The sequence below is a fragment of the Pongo pygmaeus genome, chromosome 8, assembly GCF_028885625.2.
Source record: "Pongo pygmaeus isolate AG05252 chromosome 8, NHGRI_mPonPyg2-v2.0_pri, whole genome shotgun sequence".
Taxonomy (NCBI): Eukaryota; Metazoa; Chordata; class Mammalia; order Primates; family Hominidae; genus Pongo; species Pongo pygmaeus.
In genome coordinates, this window is record NC_072381.2 from 99,529,828 (window position 1) to 99,554,505 (window position 24,678).

Sequence of the window (24,678 nt, forward strand, 5' to 3'; positions counted from 1 at the left end):
CCTAATCTGTGTCTCTGAACCTAAACCCTAACCCAAGCTATATTGTTTATTTATTTGAAACAGAGTTTCACTCTTGTTGCCCAGGCTGGAGTGCAGTGGTACCATCTGGGCTCATTGCAACTTCAGCCTCTCGGGTTCAAGCGATTCTCCTGCCTCAGCCTCCCAAGTAGCTGGGATTTCAGGTGCCCACAACCATGCCCAGCTAATTTTTTGTATTTTTATTAGAGACCGGGTTTCACCATGTTGGCCAGGCTGGTCTCAAACTCCTGACCTCAGGTGATCCACCTGCCTCGGCCTTCCAACGTGTTGGGATTATAGGCGTGAGCCACTGCGCCCAGCCAACTCAAGTTTTAGAACTATATGCTGGATATTTTCAGTCGTTTACTTTACCAGATGTATTTCCCCTATTAATCGTTTTTTCCTATCCAATTTTCTATTTCTTCAAACCATATCAGTTTCAGTCTCATATCTTTGTAGTAATCATTGGTTACTCTCTCTTCTGTCACTTCTGATCAGTTATCAAGTCTTTCGTCTTTCAAGTCTTTCGTCTTTTACTTTAAATATACTTCATTTCCACTCGATGGTCAATCATCCCATTTTAATCCACTATCGCAGAGTGCTGGAATTATTTCAATAGCTCTTCTCTGCCTGACCACTTCCTCTCCCTCCTTAGGTGATAATCTTTTTTTTGTTTGAGACGGAGTCTCGCTCTGTTGCCCAGGCTGGAGTGCCGTGGCGCCAGCTCGGCTCACTGCAAGCTCCGCCTCCCGGGTTCACGCCATTCTCCTGCCTCAGCCTCCCGAGTAGCTGGGACTACAGGCGCCCGCCACCACGCCCGGCTAATTTTTTTGTATTTTTAGTAGAGACAGGGTTTCGCCGTGTTAGCCAGGATAGTCTCGATCTCCTGACCTCGTGATCCACCCGCCTCGGCCTCCCAAAGTGCTGGGATTACAGGCGTGAGCCACCGCGCCCGGCCGGTGATAATCTTTTAAACAGAGGACTGTGATGAAACATGGTGCTAGGTGAGCAAGATAACTTAGGTTATCTTTCTTTTGTGTTAGATGAAGTGAAGAAGGGAGGGTGTTGACCCTCCTGGATGAAGTGATGAAGCCCTGAACTGTGGCAATGATGCCAGAGAAGGATGTAAAAATCGTGAAGTCGACTGGTGACCAATTAGAGCTGGAAGGACTTACCCACGCTAACACCTCCCAAATATGGGAGTATTTTACTACCATAAATGAAATACATCAAGTGAATTTTTGCTAAGCGAGCAATACCCGCGCTTGGGTAAGAACTGTCACGCTTAGAGCTGGCCAACCAGCTTCCACCATCCAGATGGCGGATCCTAGATTGGCAGCCTGCGTCTCTCTAGCTACCGTCTCTATGGTTCGGGGAATCTCCAGGTCGGGGCTTGACCGGTCCGACTTTTGCGCGTGCGCGAGTCCTGGCGCGTGCCCGCCCTCAAGCAACTGTCCGACCCGGCGGGTGGGAGGGGTGGGTCTGGGAACGTTGCGGCAGCTGTCGCCGCGGCCCCAGCACCCAGAGCTGTTCTCTGGCCAAGCCTGCGCCTGTAGTCCTTCTTTGCCTCCTGGGGCGGCCGCCACCCGCCCCCAGATGGTGGGTCCGGAGGATGCCGGAGCCTGCTCGGGAAGAAACCCCAAGTTGCTCCCGGTGCCTGCGCCGGACCCCGTGGGCCAGGACAGGAAGGTAATCCGGGCCACGGGCGGCTTTGGCGGAGGCGTCGGCGCTGTGGAGCCGCCGGAGGAGGCTGACGAGGAGGAGGAGACGCCGCCTCGGCAGCTCCTTCAGCGTTACCTCGCGGCGGCCGGGGAGCAGCTGGAGCCGGGGCTCTGCTACTGTCCGCTCCCCGCCGGCCAGGCCGGCGCCCCGCCGCCCTCGGCAGCCCCACGATCGGACGCCTGCCTGCTGGGCTCGGGCTGCAAACACCGCGGCGCGGAGGTGGCTGATGGCCGCCCGCCGCGGCACGGAGGCATGACCAACGGCGACTCGGGTTTTCTGCCGGGCCGGGACTGTCGCGATCTGGAAGAGGCTCGCGGGCTGGCGCGCGCCGGCGGCCGGGAGTCGCGCCGCCGCCGTCCCTGCGGCCGCCTCCGCCTGGAGGGGCCTCGCGATGAGGACGTGGACGGCGCGGGAAGCCGGTCCGACTGGGCCTCTCCGCTTGAGGACCCGTTGCGGAGCTGCTGCCTGGTGGCCGCGGACGCCGAGGAGCCCGAGGGCGCGGGCAGCGACTCGGGGGACAGCCCGGCCAGCAGCTGCAGCAGTAGCGAGGACTCAGAGCAGCGGGGAGTCGGCGCCGGGGGTCCCGAGGAGGGCGCGCCCCCTGCCACCTCGGCCGAGAGGACTAGTGGGAGTGCGGAGCCGCGCCTGGGCTTTTCTGACATTCACTTCAACTCTCGGAACACGTTCGAGGTGAGCCGCGGTCAGAGCGCCCGCGATCACCTGCCCCTGGCGGGGCCGCCGGTGCCCTTGCCCGCTGCGGAGCAGGGTCCTGCGGGGACTTCGGCCCGGGCTCGACGGAGCGGCGGCTTCGCGGACTTCTTCGCCAGGTACAGCGCAGGCTGCATGGGACTCGAGGCAGGGCCGGGGCCAGAGCCGGGGTCTGGGTCGGAGTCGGAGCCGGAGCCGGAGCGGAGAGCTTGGTCTGCCGCTTCCGTGCCAGCCCCGCACGCGTCAGGACTTAGCTTTGATTTGTCACTGGAGGAAGAGGAACTGGGTCGGCTTTGTGTTTCCATGGGAGAAGTTGTGAGCTCTGTGAACAGCGAGTCTTTCTGTTGCCTTGTCCGCGGGAGGCTGTACCTGCCATTCATACCTGGCTTCTGAGCAGTCAGGTTGGGCCAGCTGGCTAGTGCCACATCTGCAGTTGCCTTTTCTGGAAAAGCAGATAACCATCTCCGTCCCCAATTTTTAAAAATTTTACTGCAAAGATTTAGGTTGTTGGGGGGTGGGGGGAGGCGGTATGTGTGTACGGGTGTGGTTGTGAAAGAGAAAAGGAAGTCATTTTGTAGAGCTGTTTATTTGCCGTGTTTGCATAGCGTCTAAATCCATTCAAGTGGTTTGGGAATTCTTGAAATTAGAAGTGGTTGTGCTTCATAGTGTTTAATCATTTGTTTCAGTGGCCTTTATTAAAATGCAGTTTGGTGTTTAGAATTTTATCCCAACTTTTTAAGCCAAATTAGCGCTTTAACTAAGGAAAGCCTTTTCTCTAATCTCCCAGATAGGCCTCCCCCTTTTTTTCCCCAATAACTTAGTTTTTTTAAAAAATGGTATTGTATTTGTGATTTGACAGGATATTCTTGAAATTAAATTATGGGCTGGGCACAGTGGCTCACGCCTGTAATTCCAGCACTTTGGGAGGCTGAGGCAGGCGGACTATTTGTGGTCAGGGGTTCGAGACCAGCCTGGCTAACGTGGTGAAACCCCCGTCTCTACTAAAAATACAAAAATTAGCCAGGCGTGGCGGCAGGTGCTTGTAATCCCAGCTACTCGGGAGGCTGAGGCAGGAGAATCACTTGAACCTGGGAGGTAGAGGTTGCAATGAACCTAGGTCCCGCCGTTGCACTCCAGCCTGGGGGACAAGAGCGAAACTCTGCCTTTCAAAAAAAAAAGAAAAGAAAGAAATTAAATTATGGTGCTGGACATTGCAGATTTCAGGATGGGGGTTTGTTGATTTAGTAGGGATAAATAAGAGTAGTCAGAAAATACTTAATAGACATTACTGTAAGAGCAGTCCTGTAATCCCAGCACTTTGGGAGGCCGAGGTGGGCGGATCACCTGAGGTCAGAGTTCGAGACCAGCCTGGCCAACATGGTGAAACCCCGTCTCTACTAAAATATACAAAAATTAGCCGGGCGTGTTGTGAGGCGACTTAATCCCAGCTACTTGGGAGGCAGAGGCAAGAGAATCGTTTGAACCCAGAAGGCGGAGGTTGCTGTGAGCTGAGATCGAGCCATTGCACTGAAACCTGGGGAATAAGAGCTAGACTTCTCTCAAAAAAAAAAAAAAAAAAAGCAGTTTTCCTTGAGTTAGATTTTGATACGCCTTTTTCTTCTTCTCCTTCTCCTTCTTTCCCCAGGCAAATAGGAAAATATTCCCAACTTGTAAAACTTTCCTTTACAGAGTTCTCCCTACTTTGTTTTTGCTACCTTTTCGGGGATCTTGACTATAACCAGAAGTGAAAGAAGCAAATTCTTAGCTCAAGTTTTAGCAGGTTATACAATTAGCGTACGTATTGTAGACATAAAGGCACAATTTTCTGATTATAATTGATATTTCTTATTCCTCTTTCTAGTTTATTCCTTATTTTTTTGCTTGTATAAATTTACAAATATAAAGTTTCTTAAATCAAAAGTGGAAAATGCTAATTTTGTGTTACTCAGGGCAATATATATAGTAATGAGATCTGTATTTGTAATATAGTTGCAAAATTATATTTAAAGCTTGTACTGGCAGTATTCTAAAAGATCTCAAGGTGAGTTAGGTTTATAAATTTGTGACACTGTATGGCCTTTGGGTGTTTATTGGTCATATCTATCTTGGTCATGTTTTGAGGTCAGATGTCAGTCAATTTTAGATCTGGGAGGGGCTTTGGAGATCACAAATTCAACTAGTATACTCTTGAGTTCTTGTTCTCTGCCATGCATTGTGAATAGAGATGATTTTGACAACTGTCCCCTGACCTGCAGTTGGGGTGCAGGCTAGTGGGGATTAAGTTTGAAGACAGATGCATATATATGCATTGCAATTTATGAACAATTTTTTTTTTTTTTTTTGAGATGGAGTTTCCTTCTTTTGCCCAGGCTGGAGTGAAGTGGTGCCATCTTGGCTCACTGCAACCTCCGCCCCCCTGGGTTCAAGTGATCCTCCTGCCTCAGCCTCCCAAGTAGCTGGGATTACAGGCACCCGCCACCACGCCTGGCTAATTTTTGTATTTTTGGTAGAGACCAGGTTTCACCATGTTGGCCAGGCTGGTCTTGAACTCCTGACCTCAGGTGATCTGCCTACCTCAGCCTCCCAAAGTGCTGGGATTACAGGTGTGAACCACCGCGCCCAGCCAACAATGTTATTTATAGGAGGCTTTCATATTATTAACAGTAGGCAGGAATTTTATATTTTCTTTCATTTCCCATGTGTTTTAAGTAGGCAGGAATTTTGATTTAATTTTTAAATTTTCTGTTACTTGTAGACTAACAGAACTTAATATAGCTAGATGACATTCATATGGCCACATTATTCATATGTGTCAGAGCACTGGATTTGAAGTCAGAAAACAGGTGCCCTAAAGTTAATTTCTCTAAGCCTCATTTTTCCTGATAGAGGTCTGAATGTCAAGACTCTAGGAGTCAGTGCTTCCTTTATATGACGTTTTGGGAAAGAAAGGGCAGAGTCAGAGAGGCACAGTTTTTCTTAACTGAATTCTGAACACCTTAAAGGCAGGAACTGTGACATTCATCTCTGAATCTATAATACCTAACCACTGGTATGAAGAACACCATTCAGATTGGGTTGAATCGGTAGCTTTCATGGATTCCCCTTTACTGTGCTCTAGCTAGGTAGTGTAATTTTGAGCAAAATCTCCATCCTCAGTGAAAATAATCAGAAATTACCCCTGTCTCACAACACAACCCAAGAGATCCAACCGTACCCCTAAATGCGTAGTTGCTATTCTCAACTCTGAAGCTCCAGGTGAGGGCTGTCTTTGGAAGTGGCTTGTTTGGGATGGAATCTTATTTTTGGGTGCAACCCTTACTCCCACTTCATTTTTTTTAGATGAGGAATCTCATTGTCTAAAGAAGGTAATTTAGTTAGCTAGTGGCATGCTGGGATTTGAAACCAGGATTCCTGATTTCCCAGTCCATGTTTATGTTCAGTCTACAACCTTTGTTCACTTTACGGCTCTTTTTTCTCCCACCTATTTATCCTCCATGCTTTCCTTCTTCTTCCCTTCCCACTTCATTCTTCTCTTTCCCTTAATTAGGCAAAAATCTATACAAGAAACCTTAAAAAAAAAAAACAGTTTTATGTTTACTTAAGTAAAGAGGGGGGAACATTTTACAGCAATGTATCTATTACTACATAGTATTATGTTAAATTAAGACACATCATTTCAGTAGGTATCATATAGGAAATACAGGAATTCATTTAGAATATGAATTGCTTTCATTTGGAGGGCCTTAGTGGTCACCTCCCACTTTCCTTCCACATGAGGTGAGTTCTATTTCAGTCCCTGCTGGGGGCTTGCTTCAGCTTCACATGGACACCTTTCTGTGTTTATGGTGACTTGGCTGTCAGAGCCCTAAAAATAACATTCCCTCAGATCCTTGACCCTTTCCTGTCTATAAAAATTGAAATGCAGCTGGGTGCAGTGGCTCACGCCTGTAATCCCAACACTTTGGGAGGCTGAGGTGGGTGGATCACCTGAGGTCAAGAGTTCGAGACCAGCCTGGCCAACGTGGCGAAACCCTGTCTCTACTACAAATACAAAAAAATTAGCTGGGCCTGGTGGCGAGTGTCTGTAATCCCAGCTACTAAGGAGGCTGAGGTAGGAGAATTGCTAGAACCCTGGGGGGAGGTTGCAGTGAGCTGAGATCGTGCCACTGCACTCCAGCCTGGGTGACAGAGTGAGATTCCGTCTCAACGAAAAAAGAAAAAAAAAAAAGTCGACATGCTAAATGGGTACCACTCAGCAGTGAGGAGGAGTGAAAACTTTTTTGAAGTCTTTTGTGTTTCCAAGCTTGCCTTAATTCCCCAAGGATCCATTTGTTACTCTTTTTAAAAAATAGTTCTAAGCTGGGCATGGTAGCGTGTGCCTGTAGTCCCAGCTACTCTGGAGGCTGAAACAGGAGGATTGCCTGAGTCCAGGAGTTCAAGGCTGCAGTGAGCCATGATTGAGTCACTGCACTCTAGCCTGGGTGACAGAGTGAGACCATGTCTCTTAAAAAAAGTTCTAAAGCGTTTTTGTGGGTCCTTCAAGTAAATTCATGTCTTGTTTTCTAAGTAGAATGGTTTATTTTTTACATAGATAGACTCTTTCGTAGTTTTCTGTTTGTTTGTTTTTAGGCCATTTAATAGTTTTGAAGCTTGTTAGGATTGCATTGGCATAGTTACTGTTATTTAAAAACATAGACACTTATCTGTGTTTCCTGGTAGTGTTGATTTTTTTTTCTAAGTCTTTATATGAATTTGGTGAATAACGGGCATTGCTAAGGTAGGGAAGGAATAATTGAAGATTTTTTTCCCTTTATCTGAAAAGAAAATTGACTTTATGGATTTTGAAACATACAGATCCATGTGGCTTTCTCTGTAGTTGTTGACTTCTGAAACTTCCTAAATATTGTGGCAAAAGCTATTTTCACAGAGCTCTTTTTACAGTGGTTGGGTTGAGTAGGAAAAACTAAAGGCTCTTTTAGTGATTTCTTTTCACATCTAGATAGTCTCCATTCTCCCTAATATGAAAACCAATGAAGATTTTTTTGTGTTTTTATTAAATATGACATGGAAAAATCTAAATTCCTATAGGTATAATTTTTCTTAATTTAAGATTCTCAGAAACAACAAAGTCAGCCACGTCCTTTTTTCCACCTAGAATTTGCACTAGTTGACAAAATCATAATTCATCCATCTGACTGAGCCATCATAAACATCTCTGTCCTGTAAGTCTCCCTTACTTGTTCCATAGTGCCTCCATCAGTCAACTAAAATAAAAAACGACAGTTTCAAAGTGAGTTTCTCAAAAAGAAATTCCTTTCTCAGATCACTAAAGAAAAGGCAAGATATGAAACTTCTGATTTTTTTTTTATTTGAGACGGAGTCTCGCTCTGTTGCCCAGGCTGGAGTGCAGTGGCGCCATCTCAGCTCACTGCAAACTCTGCCTCCCGGGTTCATGCCATTCTCCTGCCTCAGCCTCCCGAGTAGCTGGGACTACAGGTGCCCGCCACCTCGCCCGGCTAATTTTTTTGTATTTTTAGTAGAGACAGGGTTTCACCATGTTAGCCTTTAAAAGATTTTAAAAGCTCCCCAAAGCGGGCAGCTTTTTAATACTCTGATGTAATTATTTACAAGGAGAATGAAGGAAGAATCTATTGAATTCAAACCTGTTTTGTTCAGGATCAACTGTCCTACTGTGCTACTATAATTGATGTTTAAAATTTCAGGAAAACTGAAAATAATACGTAATTAATTGCTCTAGAATAAACACAAAAGTCTATTAGGATTTTAGAATGTTGTGAAGCTACCATTATGTTAAATTGGGGAGCTAGCTTAAGAGCCTTTTATATCTTTTCCCTGTGTCTCACTCCTTCCCCTACCTCAGATCCCATATTTTCTTTTAAAAACCCCCCAAAAAAACAACACTCTAGGGACCTACACTAAAGCACCGGAAATCCAGCCTTAGAAATTTGTGGTTTTCATTCAGTTGGCAGATTAGAGATGTGATAACCTGAATACAAATTAGGTAGAACGTATTCAGAAACTCTGATTTTTGTGGAAGTAAGATAATTTAAGCACTCAAACATATTACTTTGAAGTGCTAAATTAAATTAACTTTTTTTTTTTTTTTTTTTTTTGGAGACAGGATCTCATTCTGTCATCCAGGCTCGGTGGCATGGCTCACTGCAGCCTCAGACTCCTGGGCTCAATTGATTCTTTCAGCTCAGCCTCCCAAGTAGCTGAGACTACAGGCATGCACCACTACGACCTGCTAATTTTGTTTTGTATTTTTTGTAGAGACAGGGTTTTGCCATGTTTCTCAGACTGGTCTCAAACTCCTGGGCTCAAGTGATCTGCCTGCTTTGGCCTCTTAAAGTGCTAGGATTATAGGCATGAGCTACCGCATCTGGCCAAATTAACATTTTTTACTACACACTTGTAAGCAAAGCAGACTATTATTATAATACTAACTTGGAGTTACTTGTTTGATAGAAATCTCTAAATTATCCAAAATGGCCACAGAGATTTATTTTTAATTTTTAAAATCTTTTATTTTTAAATAGTTTTAGATTTGTAGAAAAGTTGCAAAGGTAATACCAAGAGTTTCCACACCCCTCCCCCAGTTCCCCTTTGGTTAACATCACCTTATATTTATGGTACATTTGTCACAACTAAGGAACTAACATTTGTACAATGTTATTAATTAAACTTCACACTTTATTCATTATAGAGATTTTGACTAAAAGGTTTTTATTTGGGGAGTGGTTGTGTTACTTTTAAGTGGAAGTTTTTACTTTTAAGTTTTTAGATCTTTTAAGTGGAAGGAACTTCTATGATCACCTTATTCATACCTTAATATTCTATGGAAAGCCAATGATGCTGTTGACAGATAAATCATCTTTTATTTGCTAGATATGATATAACAAGATGGTATTAATTTAATATTGGAAATGAGTTATGCATGGTAACTCATTGTTTAACCTAGAACAATGATATTCAAAGCTTTTCACTGCACACTATTTAGGGGCAGCATTTACAAGATTTAAAAACCAGTACCTGTTTGCCTCTGGGAAAAAATATGAAAGTGTATCTTAGTTCTACATAATTTCACAGTTTCCTAAAATTATTTTCATATGTGTTTTCTTTGTAAGTTTTTTTTCCTTTTCTTTTGTTTCAGAGATGAGGTCTCACCATGTTGCCCAGGCTGGTGTCAAACTCCCGAGCTCAGGTGATCTGCTCACCTCTGCCTCCCAAAGTGCAGGGATTGCAGGTGTGAGCCATCGTGCCCAGCCACAGTTTTTTTTTGGTTGTTGTTCTTGACATATTACTGTGACCTAGGAAGGGTAGGGTTTATTTTTATTTTACAGTTATTTGTCCAAAGTCAGATAGCTAATTAATGTAAGAATTACAACTAGACTATAGATCTATTCCTAGGGCTTGAAGCTAATACACTGATTTCTATGAATTATAAATTTAAGAGCAAAAACTTAGCTTTTGGTGTAGTGAAAATACAGTGCTTGAGAGATAAGTAACTTGGTTTTTGTCCTAGGTAACAACTTCTGCCATTAAATAATTCTGTTACCTTGGGCAAATCACTAAATTTCTGGACTTCGGTTTCCTCGTCTATGAAATTGGGAGATTCAGAGTCCCTTCAGTTCTAATATCATGGTATTATAATACACAATTCTGTTGCACACACAGTGGTGGACCACAAATATTTACTGGTTAAATACTACAAATGTGAACTGAGTTAAAGAGAAAGCTGAAAAAAAACAGAATTTTTTTTCCCTCTGTAAAATGAGAGGCATGCCAGAGATAGAACTGTTCCTTTCAACTCTAAATTCCACCTTTAATGTTTCTTTTAGCAAAGGTCTAACTCTGCCTTAGAGTAATCATGATAGAAATATCAGTGATCTTTGTTTAGTTTTTCATGTGAAGATGGCACAGAGCAGCAGCTCTTCTTTCTTTTCTGTAGCAAATTCTAGATCTACTTTTTTCTTATTATTTCTTTGAGGTGGGGAGGGGTAGTGAGAGAGAGAGAGAATGGGGTAATAAGTACATTTTAGTTAATCAATTAACTGGAATTTAAGCCTTTAACTTTCAGACCATGAGTTATTTCATGAAGGTTGCCATTGTGGCACTTTGATGAACTAGTGCAGTTGTTTCTAGCTTTTGGTATATTTCAAAATCACCTGAAAGCGCCCAGATATAGTGGCTCATGCCTGCAATCCCAGCACGTTGGGAAGCTGAGGCAGGAGATTCGCTTGAGGCCAGGAGTTCCAGCCTGGGCAGCATAGCAAGACCCCATCTCATTTTATTTAAAAAAATTTAAAAATCACCTAAAAACACATTTAAAAAATTAGATTCTCTAATGCACAGCCTCCGCCTAGTCAGATTCAGGAGACCTACTATTTGGCTGGTGAATTTGCATTTTTAGAAAGTTGTGTGGTTGGGCCCAGTGGCTCATGTATGCATTGGGAGCCCAAGGTAGGGGGACTGCTTCAGCCCAGGAGTTCAAGGCTGCCTAGGCAACATAGTGACATATTTTTTGTCTCTACAAAAAATAAAAAAAACTAGCTGGGCATGGTTGTGTGCACCTGTAGCCACAGTTACTCGGGAGGCTGAAGTGGGAGGATCACTTGAGCCAGCGAGGTCGGGGCTGCAGTGAGCTATGGTCGCACCGCTGCCTTCCTACCTGGATGGCAGAGTGAGACTATCTCTAAAAAAAGAGAAAATTGCTCGCAGTTGATTCAGATTGTCAACTAGGTTTTAGTGAATGGCTTAATCCTAGGTGGCATCTTCAAATTACAGGATGGTATGGGCTTAAAAATGCTGGTTCTAAAGTTAGGCTGCTTGGGTTTGAATTAGCTTACTAGTTCTTTAATTCTGGACTTCTCTGGACCTTAGGCAACTCATCCATAAAATGGGGATAATAATAATGCCTAATTCATGGGATTGCCATGAGGGTTAAATAATATTTTACATTCTTTGTTTTTACTATGTGGCATATAGTGAAGATTCAAATGTTATTATTCAGATTGTAGCAAGACTACTATAACACCTTCTTCAGCTTCACCACTGAAATCCACTGATTTGAAGAAAGGAAGATACTGGATGAATTTTTGTGTCTTGTCTGGGGAAACGTTACACAATTTGTATAGAAGAAGATTTTTAAACATAATTTGTACATGGGATTGGATGAATGTTAAAATAGATTCTGAGGTAGTGATATGACATTTCCCAAAGTCTTGAAGCTTTGACTAAAAAGCAAATCTGAGAAGGAACTGAAAGGAATGCTGAGAAAGATTAAAATATTTGTATCTTTTATTGTCTTAAGGAACTTTTATAGACAGGCAAAGCCAATTTTTTAATTTAAGTTCATGAAATGTTTAACTTGGCTTACTCATGCATTTCATACTTAGTATGTTGTGGTAGGAAGGTTTTGGGAAAGAGTGGAAACATTTGGAGATTTTGAGATGATACATCTGTTATCCATCTCTAAATGTATGCAGAAAGGCAAAATGTGTCCTTTTTGAGACTGCTTTTTTCTCCCTAGGAACTCTGTTAGCTACACTATGAGTTATCTTCAGATAGTTATGGCTGATAGTTGCTTGGACCCTACTACAGTGATTCTTAAATTTAGTGTTTAAAATTACTTGGAAGGGGGAGGGTTGTTAAGAATGCAGATTCCTTGAGACCCAAGTAGAACCTGGGTGGGGTCCACAAGGAATCCAACTTTTTAAAAAGACCCCCAAGTGATTCTGATGCAGGCGATTCCCCGACTATAACCACTGAAATACTGGGCTGGTTAATAGGCAGGTCTCCTCAGGTAGTGACTGAAAGTACAACACACCTTTATAGCTCACATTGCTTTACTGATTTAAAATTGGGTCATATTCAAGTACTATGTAATTGATGAGTATAAACAGAGGTGTATAATAGAGAACAGATCCAAAATACAAATCTATAAGTACTTTGCTAGCCTTTACTTGGATAAGAAATTATTTCGGCCAAATTCAATCTTGGCTTCCTTTTTATTAATGGGAAAAATCTTTTATTTTCATTTTATGCTGTTTAGATAGCCATGCTTGCCTGTCTTGTGAAAAGCTTTAACTTGTAAGATTTTTCTCTTGTAAGATTTTCCTCAGGTCTACTCAGTTTGTTGGCATACCTTTACCTTTCTTATAGCCTATGAAAAAAAGTGTTATTTTTCCTTCCTTCTGCTGCTATTTGTAATTCTTTTCAGTGCCTTTAAGAAGAAATCCTGCACACTGCACATGGTTTTCTCCCCTCCAACATTTGCTGCTTCAGCCTTTCTTACGCTTCTTATTTCTGTGGCCAAAATAAGAAAGAGGGAAACCCATGTGACTGTCTGGGTTTTCGGCATGCTCTTTCCTGCAGTTAAGAGAAGTTTACCTTAGGAAATCAAGCTACAAGTCATGCTTCTTATTTAGAGCTAGTTTGAGAGTGAACTTGATAAGGTGTTTAACTTATCTTTGAATTTGGCTTTTCAGGTTTTTTTTTTAATTTGAATTTTATGTTAGATACTTTTTTTTGTTAAAAAATATTTCCATCTGCTTGTCTCTAACCCCACATAGATTAAAACATTTTAAATTTGGAACTAAACATAATAATTTTGAAATCAAATTATGTGCTGTTTTCTCATATTTTCCCAAGTACTGTAATGTACAACTACCCATCATACGTTAGGCATTATTTAGGATTTCCAAATCTGGTTTTCATCTAGACTGTTCGTAGCCATCTTTTAGTCAAGTAGGGCAAATACTTTTTTTGTTGTCATCTCAGGAAAAAGTCATTCAAATACTATAATAGTTTACTTTTTTTTTGTTAGAAAAACATAAAATGTTCACATTATTTGCTTTTGAAAAGCAGGAGAAGGAATATAAAATAAAGCTAAAGATAATACATTGTTTCCACGTTATTCTTGTTAAGGTGGTAAGAAGATGATAAAGAAAATTTGAGGGTTTGGAAGGAAATATGGTGAGAGACACAAGAAACTATTAGAGAATGAGTTTGAAGATATTCGTAGAGAGAGAAATTGCTGGAGAGAATAAATGTTAGGTAGAAGTTAGCCATGTAGTTAGTACTTAGGCCTGTTGGTTTCAGAGTATTACCACAGATTATTTCCATATTTTTCTGATTTTTCTACTTGGCCTACCTCAGTGCCTTTGTGGGTGTTTCTAGCCACTTGTTTCTTTAAAGTATCTTGTATGTCTCTCCTTAACTTCCCTAATGTCCCTGTCTCCCAGTGGCTTCTCAATAGGCCATACTGTGAAACTGAACTTTTTTTTTTTTGAGATGGAGTCTCGCTCTGTCTGTCGGTCTGGAGTACAGTGGTGCGATCTCAGCTCTCTGCCACCTCCGCCTCCCAGGTTCCAGCGATTCTCCCATCTCAGCCTCTGGAGTAGCTGGGATTATAGGCGTGCGCCTCATGCCCAGCTAATTTTTTGTATTTTTAGTAGAGATGAGGTTTCACCATGTTGGCCAGGGTGGTCTCGAACTCCTGACCTGAAGTGATCCGCCCACTGCGGCCTCCCAAAGTGCTGGGATTACAGGCAAACTGAACTATTTTTTAATAACAGGTCATATATATAAAGTTTAATTTAGGCTCTAAAAGTTTAGGTTGTTAGTATGATAGTTTCAGGTACTAAAATGTACATTTATCAAAAGGTAAAATAAATGCAATATACAGTTGGACACACTGTATTCTTATTTGAGTTCCAGTGCTAAAAGGAAAGGAAAATTTTTCCTACAAGTACCAGGGTAAATCTAGCAAATGGAATTAAAGTCCCTCTTACCCATATGGAAAAAATTCATGGTTCATTACCAGGAAGATATAGTACATAGAAATTTAAGTTCTAAAGTAAGTTATTGAAGTTTTAAATAAGGAAAACATCCCAACTGAATAAGTAGTTTCTGTATTTTCGAAGAGTGATAACATTTAAGTTGCTTTTTTGTACTTACATAAGCCTTAACTCCCCCAACCCCTCATTGACTTTTTAACGTTATTGGTACTACCCAGAGTTATAGAGATTGGTAACCCTTGAATGTTATTTAGAAAACAAAGGACTTGTGATTCAGAGTTATGTTTTGGTCACCAAAATTTTTGAGCTAAGACTAATAAAACTAGCCAGGCGCGGTGCTCATGCCTGCAATCCCAGCACTTTGGGAGGCCGAGGCAGGCGGATCACGAGGTCAGGAGATCGAGACCATCCTGGCTAACACGGTGAAACCCTGTCTCTAGTAAAAATACAAAAAAACTAGCCGGGCGTGGTGGCGGGTGCCTGTAGTCCCAGCTACTTGGGAGGCTGAGGCAGGAGAATGGTGTGAACCCAGGAGGCGGAGCTTACAGTGAGCTGAGATGGCGCCACTGCACTCCAGCCTGGGCCACAGAGCGAGACTCTGTCTCAAAAAAAAAAAAAAAAAAGAAAAAAGACTAATAAAACTTTTGATAGGTAATTATTATTATTATTATTTTTTAAATTTATGAAGTATTTATTGATGATTCTTGGGTGTTTCTTGGAGAGGAGGATATGGCAGGGTCATAGGATAATAGTGGAGAGAAGGTCAGCAGATAAACACATGAACAAAGGTCTCTGGTTTTCCTAGGCAGAGGTCCCTGCGGCCTTCTGCAGTGTTTGTGCCCGTGGGTGCTTGAGATTAGGGAGTGGTGATGGCTCTTAAAGAGCATGCTGCCTTCAAGCATCTGTTTAACAAAGCAATCTTGCACCGCCCTTAATCCATTTAACCCTGAGTTGACACAGCATATGTTTCAGAGAGCAGGGGGCTGGGGGAAAGGCCATAGATCAACAGCATCCAAAGGCAGAAGAATTTCTCCTAGTCAGAACAAAATGGAGTCTCCTATGCCCACCCCTTTCTACACAGACACAGCAACAATCTGATCTCTCCTTCCTTTCCCCACACTTCCCCCCCTTCTCTTCAACAAAACCGCCATCGTCCTCATGGCCCGCTCCCGATGGTCGCTGTCTCTTCGGAGCTGTTGGGTACACCTCCCAGACAGGGTGGCCGGGCAGAGGCGCTCCTCACCTCCCAGACAGGGCGGCCGGGCAGAGGCGCTCCTCGCTTCCCAGAGCGGGCCGCCCGGGCAGAGGCGCTCCTCTCCTCCCAGACGGGGCGGCCGGGCAGAGGCGCTCCTCACTTCCCCGACGGGGCCGCCCGGGCAGAGGCGCTCCTCGCTTCCCAGACGGGGCCGCCCGGGCAGAGGCGCTCCTCGCTTCCCAGACGGGGCCGCCCGGGCAGAGGTGCTCCTCACTTCCTCCCAGACCGGGTGGCAGCCGGGCAGAGGCGCTCCTCACCTCCCAGACGGGGCGGCCGGGCAGAGGCGCTCCTCACTTCCCAGAGGGGGCGGCCGGGCAGAGGCGCTCCTCACTTCCCAGAGGGGGCGGCCGGGCAGAGGCGCTCCTCACTTCCCAGACCGGGCGGCCGGGCAGAGGCGCTCCTCACTTCCCAGACTGGACGGCCGGGAAGAGGCGCTCCTCACTTCCCAGACTGGGCGGCCGGGCAGAGGCGCTCCTCACCTCCTAGACGGGGTGGCCAGGCAGAGGCGCTCCTCACTTCCCAGATGGTGTGGCGGCTGGGCAGAGGCGCTCCTCACTTCCCAGATGGGGCAACCAGGCAGAGGCGCTCCTCACTTCCTCCCAGACGGGGTGGCGGCCAGGCAGAGGCGCTCCTCACCTCCCAGACGGGGCGGCCGGGCAGAGGTGCTCCTCATCTCCCAGACGGGGCAGCCGGGCAGAGGCGCTCCTCACTTCCTCCCAGACGGGGTGGCAGCCGGGCAGAGGCGCTCCTCACATCCCAGACGATGGGCGGCCGGGCAGAGGCGCTCCTCACTTCCCAGATAGGGCGGCCGGGCAGAGGGGCTCCTCACATCCCAGACGATGGGCGGCCAGGCAGAGATGCTCCTCACTTCCTAGACGGGGTGGCGGCGGGGCAGAGGCTGTAATCTTAGCACTTTAAGAGGCCAAGGCAGGAGGCTGGTAGGTGGAGGTTGCAGCGAGCCGAGATCACACCACTGCACTCCAGCCTGAGCACCATTGAGCATTGAGTTAGCGAGACTCCGTCTGCAATCCCAGCACCTCGGGAGGCCAAGGCAGGCAGATCACTCGAGGCCAGGAGCTGGAGACCAGCCCGGTCAACACGGCGAAACCCCGTCTCCACCAAAAATACAAAAACCATTCAGGCGTGGCGGCGCGCGCCTGCAATCCCAGGCACTCGGCAGGCCGAGGCAGGAGAGTCACAGGAGCCTGAGGCAGGGAGGTTGCAGCGAGCCGAGATCATGGCAGTACAGTCCAGCTTCGATAACAGTGGGAGACCGAAAAAAGGAGAGGGAGACTGAAGAAAGGAGAGGGAGAGGGAGAGGGAGAGGAGGGAGAGGGAGAGGAGGGAGAGGGAGAGGAGGGAGAGGGAGAGGAGGGAGAGGGAGAGGGAGAGGGAGAGGGAGGGAGAGGGAGAGGGAGAGGGAGAGGGAGAAGGAGAGGGAGAGGGAGAGGGAGAGGGAATTATTATATAAGGTAACTAGCACACTAATTGAACAAATAACTGGAGGATAATGCCCATCTTTGTGATATACTCCCAGAAGCTCAGTAATACTGTCAAAAATACTAGGATAAGGATTTACTTTCAAAACTGGGTGTACAAATAACACAGCTGAGAACTATACTGCATGAGGGGAAAATTTTAGGAGATAACCACTATAAAATTTTCTTGGGTAAAATAATAACTAGCCATTTATTTTAATGAGTAGATAAGATTGTATTGCTCTTCTACAACACCACTGGAACATAAACTTTTGATTTAGTTTAATAGAAACTATTTAATAGAAACCATTTAATAGAAACCATTTAATAGAAACATAACACTATGTAGGGAAAAAAATTACAATTACCTTGGTCAGGATCTGGGTTTCACCTGTGCTACTGGAAGAAAGGTTCTATCATGCATATCATCAGTTCAGGATGTACTTCTAGGTCAGACATGAGCAAAATGTCACAGAGCAAAGCACCAGCAACTACCATACAGCTAAGTGTGTGCCTTTTTATTCTCAGAAGGTTTAGACATCTGATAGATGTTATTTAATCTTGCTTGAATTCTTTTACTAATTTGGAGCTTGGTTTTCTCAACAGAGCCTATTGAGGATATTAGTTGTTAGAAGGTTCTATGTTGAAGTACAGTGTATTTCATTGTAATGTTCATAGTCCCAATTTCCCCCTTAGAGCCACAAAAAACAATTCAATTCATTTACATGATTACCCTTCAGACATTTAAGATTGCTACAGAACCCTTTTTAGTTCTTATGAATTAGTTTGGAATTTTCTTACTATTTATTCATTCAGCAAATTATTGTGAGTCCTCTATATATACTAGGTACATAGGATATTAGGTAAACAGAACATTTTATTTAAAAAGTTTCAGATAACGGAGTCCTGTAATATCAATGCTTACAATATTACCTGATAAGTGTGTTATAAAAGAGGATATGAGGATGCATCAGTACTGAGGAAGGAGTGATTAACTTTGAGATAGGAAGTTAGGAACTTTACAGTAGATGAAACATGAAAGCTTAGTATTTTACCAAAGAAGAGGGTTTGGGTTAGAATGAGGGTGATGACAGGACAAGTAAAAATAACATATATAGAATTATATATAAAATAGCTCAGCACTTTTTGGGACTGCAGATTCTCATCAGTACGATTGCCTCTAGGGTGTATGAGGTATGTGTCAAAAATGGAGGCAAAAAGGTTGGGTCTAAATTATGGGGGAGCTAAATTTGTCTGACAGAACTAAGTAATATGAACTGATTCAGTGAGAGGTGGCAGTACAGGGAACATTTGTGGGTTTTTTAAACAATGGAGACATACTTAGAACTACATTTCGGAACGGTGACTTGCATAGCGGTGTGGCAGATGATTTGCGACTTGAGAAACTGGAGCACGGAGATTACGGTAGTTTATGGTTGCTTGTCAGTCTCCTTTTCACAATGTGATAGCCAGATAGTTGATGTAAATAACATTTTTTTAACCAGTAATATTGGATTAGAGAAAAAAAGTAAATAACTTTAAATAAATCTTTCAATCTCTGCAAGAAGGGGTGGTTAATAAGTTGAGCGAGACATACCAGTAGCCTTTTTGTGAAGCTTTAAGGAAAATAAACTTTGAACTGGATTTTTGTTTTTGAAGGAATTGAGATATGAAAATAGAGTCATGTGAAAAATTATGCTTACCATATTTTGTAAGGAATTTAATGAGGATGGGAAAAGAGCCAGAATAGCTATTTGACTACATGTTTTGCTGTTGTGGATCAGAAAGGAAACAACCTCAGGAAAAACCCTGGAGGTGTAAAATTGTTGCAAAATCAAGGTTTCACATCTAGTGTAAAAGTTCTGTACATTGCTTTATAAAAGTGGACTGGGACAGTATACTTATCAGCCATTTTTGAGGATTGAAAGAGATAAAAAAAATTGAGACTTCCATAATTACCTCTATGTATGTGTGTCTCGTCTTTTTTTTTTTTTTGCAACGGAGTGTCGCTCTGTCGCCCAGGCTGGAGTGCAGCGGCGCGATCTCGGCTCACTGCAAGCTCCGCCTTCCGAGTTCACGCCATTCTCCTGCCTCAGCCTCCCGAGTAGCTGGGACTACAGGCGCCCGCCACCACGCCTGCCTAATTATTTTTTTTGAGTTTTTAGTAGAGACGGGGGTTTCACCGTGTTAGCCAGGATGGTCTTGATCTCCTGACCTCGTGATCTGCCCGCCTCGGTCTCCCAAAGTGCTGAGATTACAGACGTGAGCCACCGCGCCGGCCCATGTATGTCTCTTCTACTAAATGGCAAAGCCTCCAGAGACAGAGACCATGTTCTTGTTCATTTTTTTACCTCTGCGTAGAGATATAAATTAAAGGATAATAAAACCAGAAACTTGGGGTCTGCCACGCTTAAATTTGGTTATCTCCAAGTAAATCTAGCTCTATTAATTTTCACAAAGCCCAACAATCTTTAGTTACCCATGTGCTGGCAAAACAATCCATGTTTAAAGGAGTAACTACCTACACATATAGATTTTGGTAAAATACTTGTGGCAGCTGCACAGCTTTTAAGAAAATCCACATTACAGCATCTGTAACTGAAATGTTGTAACATCAAGAAAGTGCTGAATTTTGTTTTATAACTATTGCCTTAATGCTATTGCTAGTTTTGAAGAAAATACCTTCTTTAGGTTTTCTTATCAGCCTAACAGATTGTTCTCAGTTTCTGTAGAACTAGATATGTCTGTTTTTCGCCCTCTATCCTTTATACTTTGGTCTTTTATTATTATTATTATTATTATATTATTATTTTTGAGACAGAGTCGCACTCTGTCACCCAGATTGGAATGCACTGGTGCAGTCTCGGCTCACTGCAACCTCTACCTCCTGGGTTCAAGTGATTCTCCTGCCTCAGCCCCCTGAGTAGCTGGGATTACAGGCACGTGCCACTGTGCCAGGCTAACTTTTGGTATTTCTAGTAGAGGTGAGGTTTCGCCATGTTGGTCAGGCTGGTCTTGAACGCCTGACCTCAAGTGATCCACCCGCCTCAGCCTCCCAAAGTGCTGGGATTAGAGGCTGAGCCACCGTGCCCAGCCTTTTTTTTTTTTTTTTTTTCTTTTTTTTTCGAGACAGAGTCTCGCTCTGTCGCCCAGGCTGGAGTGCAGTGGCGCGATCTCGGCTCACTGCAACATCCACCTCCTAGGTTCAAGTGATTCTTCTGCCTCAGCCTCCCGAGTAGCTGGGACTGCAGGTGCACGCCACCACGCCCGGCTATTTTTTGTATTTTTAGTAGAGATGGGGTTTCACCATGTTGACGAGAATGGTCTCGACCTCCTCACCTCGTGATCCACCGGCCTCAGCCTCCCGAAGTGCTGGGATTACAGGCGTGAGTCACCGCGCCTGACCTCCCAGCCATTTTTTTGATAGCAAACACATACATACATCTTTTATTTATTCGTAAGGATTTGTACATTTACTATTAAATGTGTTACATATACAGGTTATTTAAAGTATATTAAAGTATATTAAGTATATAGGTTATTTAGTATGATTCCATACTAAGTAACATTTGTTTATCATCAGTGAAGTTTTTAACATTAACCTGCATTTTAGAGTCAATAAAACTTAAAAGGCCAGGTGCGGTGGCTTACGCCTGTAATCTTATCACTTTGGGAAGCCCAGGTGGGTGGATCGTGAGGTCAGGAGTTCGAGACCAGCCTGGCCAACATGGTGAAACCCCGTCTCTACTAAAAATAGAAAAATTAGCTGGACATGGTGGCGCCTGTAATCTCAGCTTCTCAGGAGACTGAGGCAGGAGAATTCCTTGAATCTGGGAGGCAGAAGTTGCAGTGAGCCGAGATTGCGCCACTGCACTCTAGCCTGGGCGACAGAGCAAGACTCTGCCTCAGGGAAAAAAAGACAAACTTAGAAGCAGCTCATATAGAATAAACAGCTTTTGAGAGGAACAGTCATTTTTATATTTTGTTTAAAAAGCCTTAACCAGTGTAATTTAGTTTTCTATTTAATACATTTAATACCAAACAGAGCCACAAAGAAAATAGTGCATCTCCTCTAAGTAGTTTTTATTTTACCAAAATGTGTGGTTTAGATATGGCTTTTGGTTGGGATACTTACTCCTACTGAAAGAAATAAGCAGTTAATCTGTTGATGAATGCTGGCAACCATATTTTAAAAACTGATAACTAGAAGTTCAGTTTTATAAATCTGTTAAATTTTTTTATCGCAGTGGAATATATTGCTGTGGACCGAATGTTTGTGTCCCTCCAAAATTCATGTGCTGAAGCCCTAATCCCCAGTAATGATATTTGGAGGTGGGATCTTTGAGGTAATTAGGTTTAGATGAGTTCAGCAGGGTGGGATTCTAATGACGGGATTAACACCCTTATAAGAAGAGGCCCTGGAGAGCTCGCTTCCCTTTTTCTGCCCTGCTGCTATATGAGCACACAGCAGAAAGGTAGCTGTCTGAAAACAGAAGAGACTACTCACCAGACACCAAATTTGCTGGGACTTTGATCTTAGACTTCTCCATCTCCAGAACTTTGAGATACAAATGTCTGTTGTTCAAGCTACCAAGTCGATGATATTTTGTTATAGCAACCTGAGCTAAGACATGCATATAACATAAAATTTACCATTAGTGACATTTAATACATTCACAATGTTGTACAGCTAGCACCACTATCTAGTTCTAGAACATTTCATTACCCCAAAAAGAAGCTCTGTACTCCCTAAGCAGTCACTTCCATCCTGCCTTGTCTCCAACCCAGCAATCTGTTTTTGGTCTCTGTGCATTTGCTTAGTCTGGATATTTCATATAAAGGGAGTCATATAGTTTGTCACCGTTTATGTCTGGCTTCTTTCACTTTGCATGTTTTTAAGGTTCATTTATATTGCAGCATGCATCAGTACAGCATTACTTTTTATGGTTGCGTAATAGTCCATTGCTTGGATATACCATTTTGTTCATCCATTTATCCACTGGTGGACATTTGGGTGGTTTCCGTCTTTTGGTTGTTATGGGTAGTGCTGCTAGTATCATTTGTGTACAAGTTTTTGTTTGAACACTTTTTTCTTTCAAGTTTTATTTTTAATTGACGAATGTATATTTATGGGGCACAATGTGAAGTTTTGATACATGTATGCATTGTGGAATAATCAAATCAGTCTAATTAGCATATAATCACCTCAAACATTTATCATTGATTTGTCCTGAGGACATTAAAAAACCCTCTTTTAGCTGTTTTGAAATATATATTATTATTGACTATAGTCACTGTGCTATGCAGTAGGACACCAAAACTTACTCCTCCTATCTAACTGAAACCCATTTTGTACCCATTGACCAATATTTCCCCTGTTCCTTTTCACTCTCCTCCACCCACCTCCACCTCCTTCCCCCTGTGACTACTCCCCGGCCTCTGGTAACCACTATTCTACTCTCTACTGCTATTAGTCTGACTTTTTTAGATTCCAAATATAAGTGAGATCATGTGGTATTTGTCTGTCTGTGCATGGCTAATTTCACTTAACATAATGTTCTCTCTATTCATCCATGTTGTCACAAATGACAGAATTTCCTAATTTAAAAATGCTGAATATATTCCATCGTGTACATATGCATTTTAAAATGCATTCATCCATTGATGGACACTTAGGTTGTTTCCATATCTTGACTATTGTGAATAATGCTGCATTTGAACATGGGAGTGCAGAGATCTCTTAAACATACTGATAACAGTTCCTTTTGGCATATTCCCTGAGCACTGGTTTTTAATTCTTTTGGATATTACGCCCATTAGTGAAATTGTTGGGTTATAAGATAATTCTGTGTTTAACTCATTGAGGAACTGCCAGACTTTTCTAAAAGCTGCAGCATTTTACATTCCCACTAGCAATAAATGAGGGTTCCAGTTTCTCTATGTTCTTGTTATTTTCTTTCAGAAAAAAAAAATTATAGCTATCCTAATGGGTTTGTAATAGTATTTCTTTGTGATTTTGGTTTGCATTTTCTAATAACTAATGATGCTGAGCATCTATTCATGTTGTTGTTGCCCATTCGTATATCATCTTTGCAAAAATGTTTATTCAAATCCTTTGCCTAAGATTAATTGGGCTGTGTGTGTTTTTGTTGTTGAGTTATATGAGTTCTTTACCTGTTTTGGATTCTAGACCCTTATCAGATAAATGATTTGCAATTATTTTCTCCTATGGGTGTCATTAAACCTTCTTGGTAGTACCATTTGATGCACAAAAGTAGACAACGTTTTAAATTTTATGTATATACAGTTCTAAGTTTGTGTAACCAGTTTAGTTTGTACTTTAATAGGGGAAATAAGATGTGTATTTAGCTATCTGTAGCATAGGCAGGAAAGTATAGAATGTATTGAAGGTACAGAGTTTAGCTGATATCTTAGGGTTCATGTAGTTTTTTTTTTTTTTTTTTGAGTCAGAGTCTCGCTGTGTCGCCAGGCTGGAGTGCAGTGTCGTGATCTCAGCTAACTGCAACCTCCGCCTCCCGGGTTCAAGCAATTCTCGTGCCTCAGCCTCCCAAGTAGCTGGGACTACAGGTGTGTGCCACCACAGCCAGCCAATTTTTGTATTTTTAGTAGAGACAGGGTTTCACCATGTTGGCCAGGATGGTCTCAATCTCCTGACCCCGTGATCCACCTGCCTCGGCCTCCTAAAGTTCTGGGATTACAGGCGTGAGCCACCGCGCCTGGCTGGGTTCATGTAGTTTTAAGGAACAGAAGCCTACTTAAGCTACCTTATTTATTTTTTCTTTTTTTTCTGGACTCCCATCAGGAAACAGTTTGTTTATTAATTTTTAAGAGATGGAGTCTTGCTCCATAGCCAGGCTGGAGTACAGTGGCATGACCATAGCTCACTGCAACCTCAAACTCCTGGGCTCAAGCAGTCTTCTTGCCTCAGCCTTTTGAGTAGTGGGGACTACAGGTACCGTGCTTGGCTATTTTCTTTGCTGCTTTTTTAGAGATGGGTGTTTCAGTATGTTGCCCTGGCTGGTTTTGAACTCCTGGCCTCAAGCAATCCTCCTGTTTCAGCCTCCCAAGTTGTTGGGATTACAGGTGTGAGCCACCACACCTGGCTAAGCTACCTTAAATAAAGTAGAATTTATTGTTAACATATAATAGGCATCTTGTGGGCATTTTGAAGATAAAAAATAAACTAGGCTGGGCACTGTGGCTCAAGCCTGTAGCCCCAGCTACACAAGAGTCTGAGGCAGGAGGATCATTTGAGCTCAGGAGTTTGATGCCGCAGTGAGCCATGATCACGCCAGTGCACTCTAGCCTGGGTGACAGAATGAGGCCCTGTCTCGAAAGAAAGAAAGAGAAGGAGAGAGAGAAAGATAAAGGAAAGCAAAAAAAGAAAATAAGTAAAATAAGAAAATAAACTATACCTGGATTACAGAGTGCCAGTAACAGTGGTTTTTCTGCCTTCCAAGAGATGCTTGGTTTTTCAACTCTTTTCTGTCTCCTGATTGTTCAGTGCGTGGTTTCTACCTACAAAGGCTCTGTGAAGCTGTACCAGCTCTACATGAATTATCAGTTCAAGCATTCACCATCCTTTCTTTTTTTTTTTTTTTTTTTGAGATGGAGTCTCACTCTTGATGCCCAGGCTAGAGTGCGGTGGCGCGAT

The 24,678-nt window shown here is 43.2% G+C and overlaps 1 protein-coding gene across 2 annotated transcripts in view; it reads left to right on the plus strand.

Annotated features, from left to right (window-relative positions):
* The first annotated feature begins 1,428 nt into the window (after positions 1–1,428).
* TBC1D12 (TBC1 domain family member 12) overlaps positions 1,429–24,678 on the plus strand; it is a 135,458-nt gene continuing 112,208 nt past the window's right edge. Inside the window, exon 1 of one of the 2 annotated variants that reach the window (XM_054435972.2) lies at positions 1,429–2,567. In XM_054435972.2, the coding sequence (XP_054291947.1) occupies positions 1,615–2,567 (953 nt within the window). In that variant the 5' untranslated portion in view covers positions 1,429–1,614. The remainder of the gene's footprint in view (positions 2,568–24,678) is intronic. The other variant, XM_063669999.1, reaches the window with a different exon arrangement.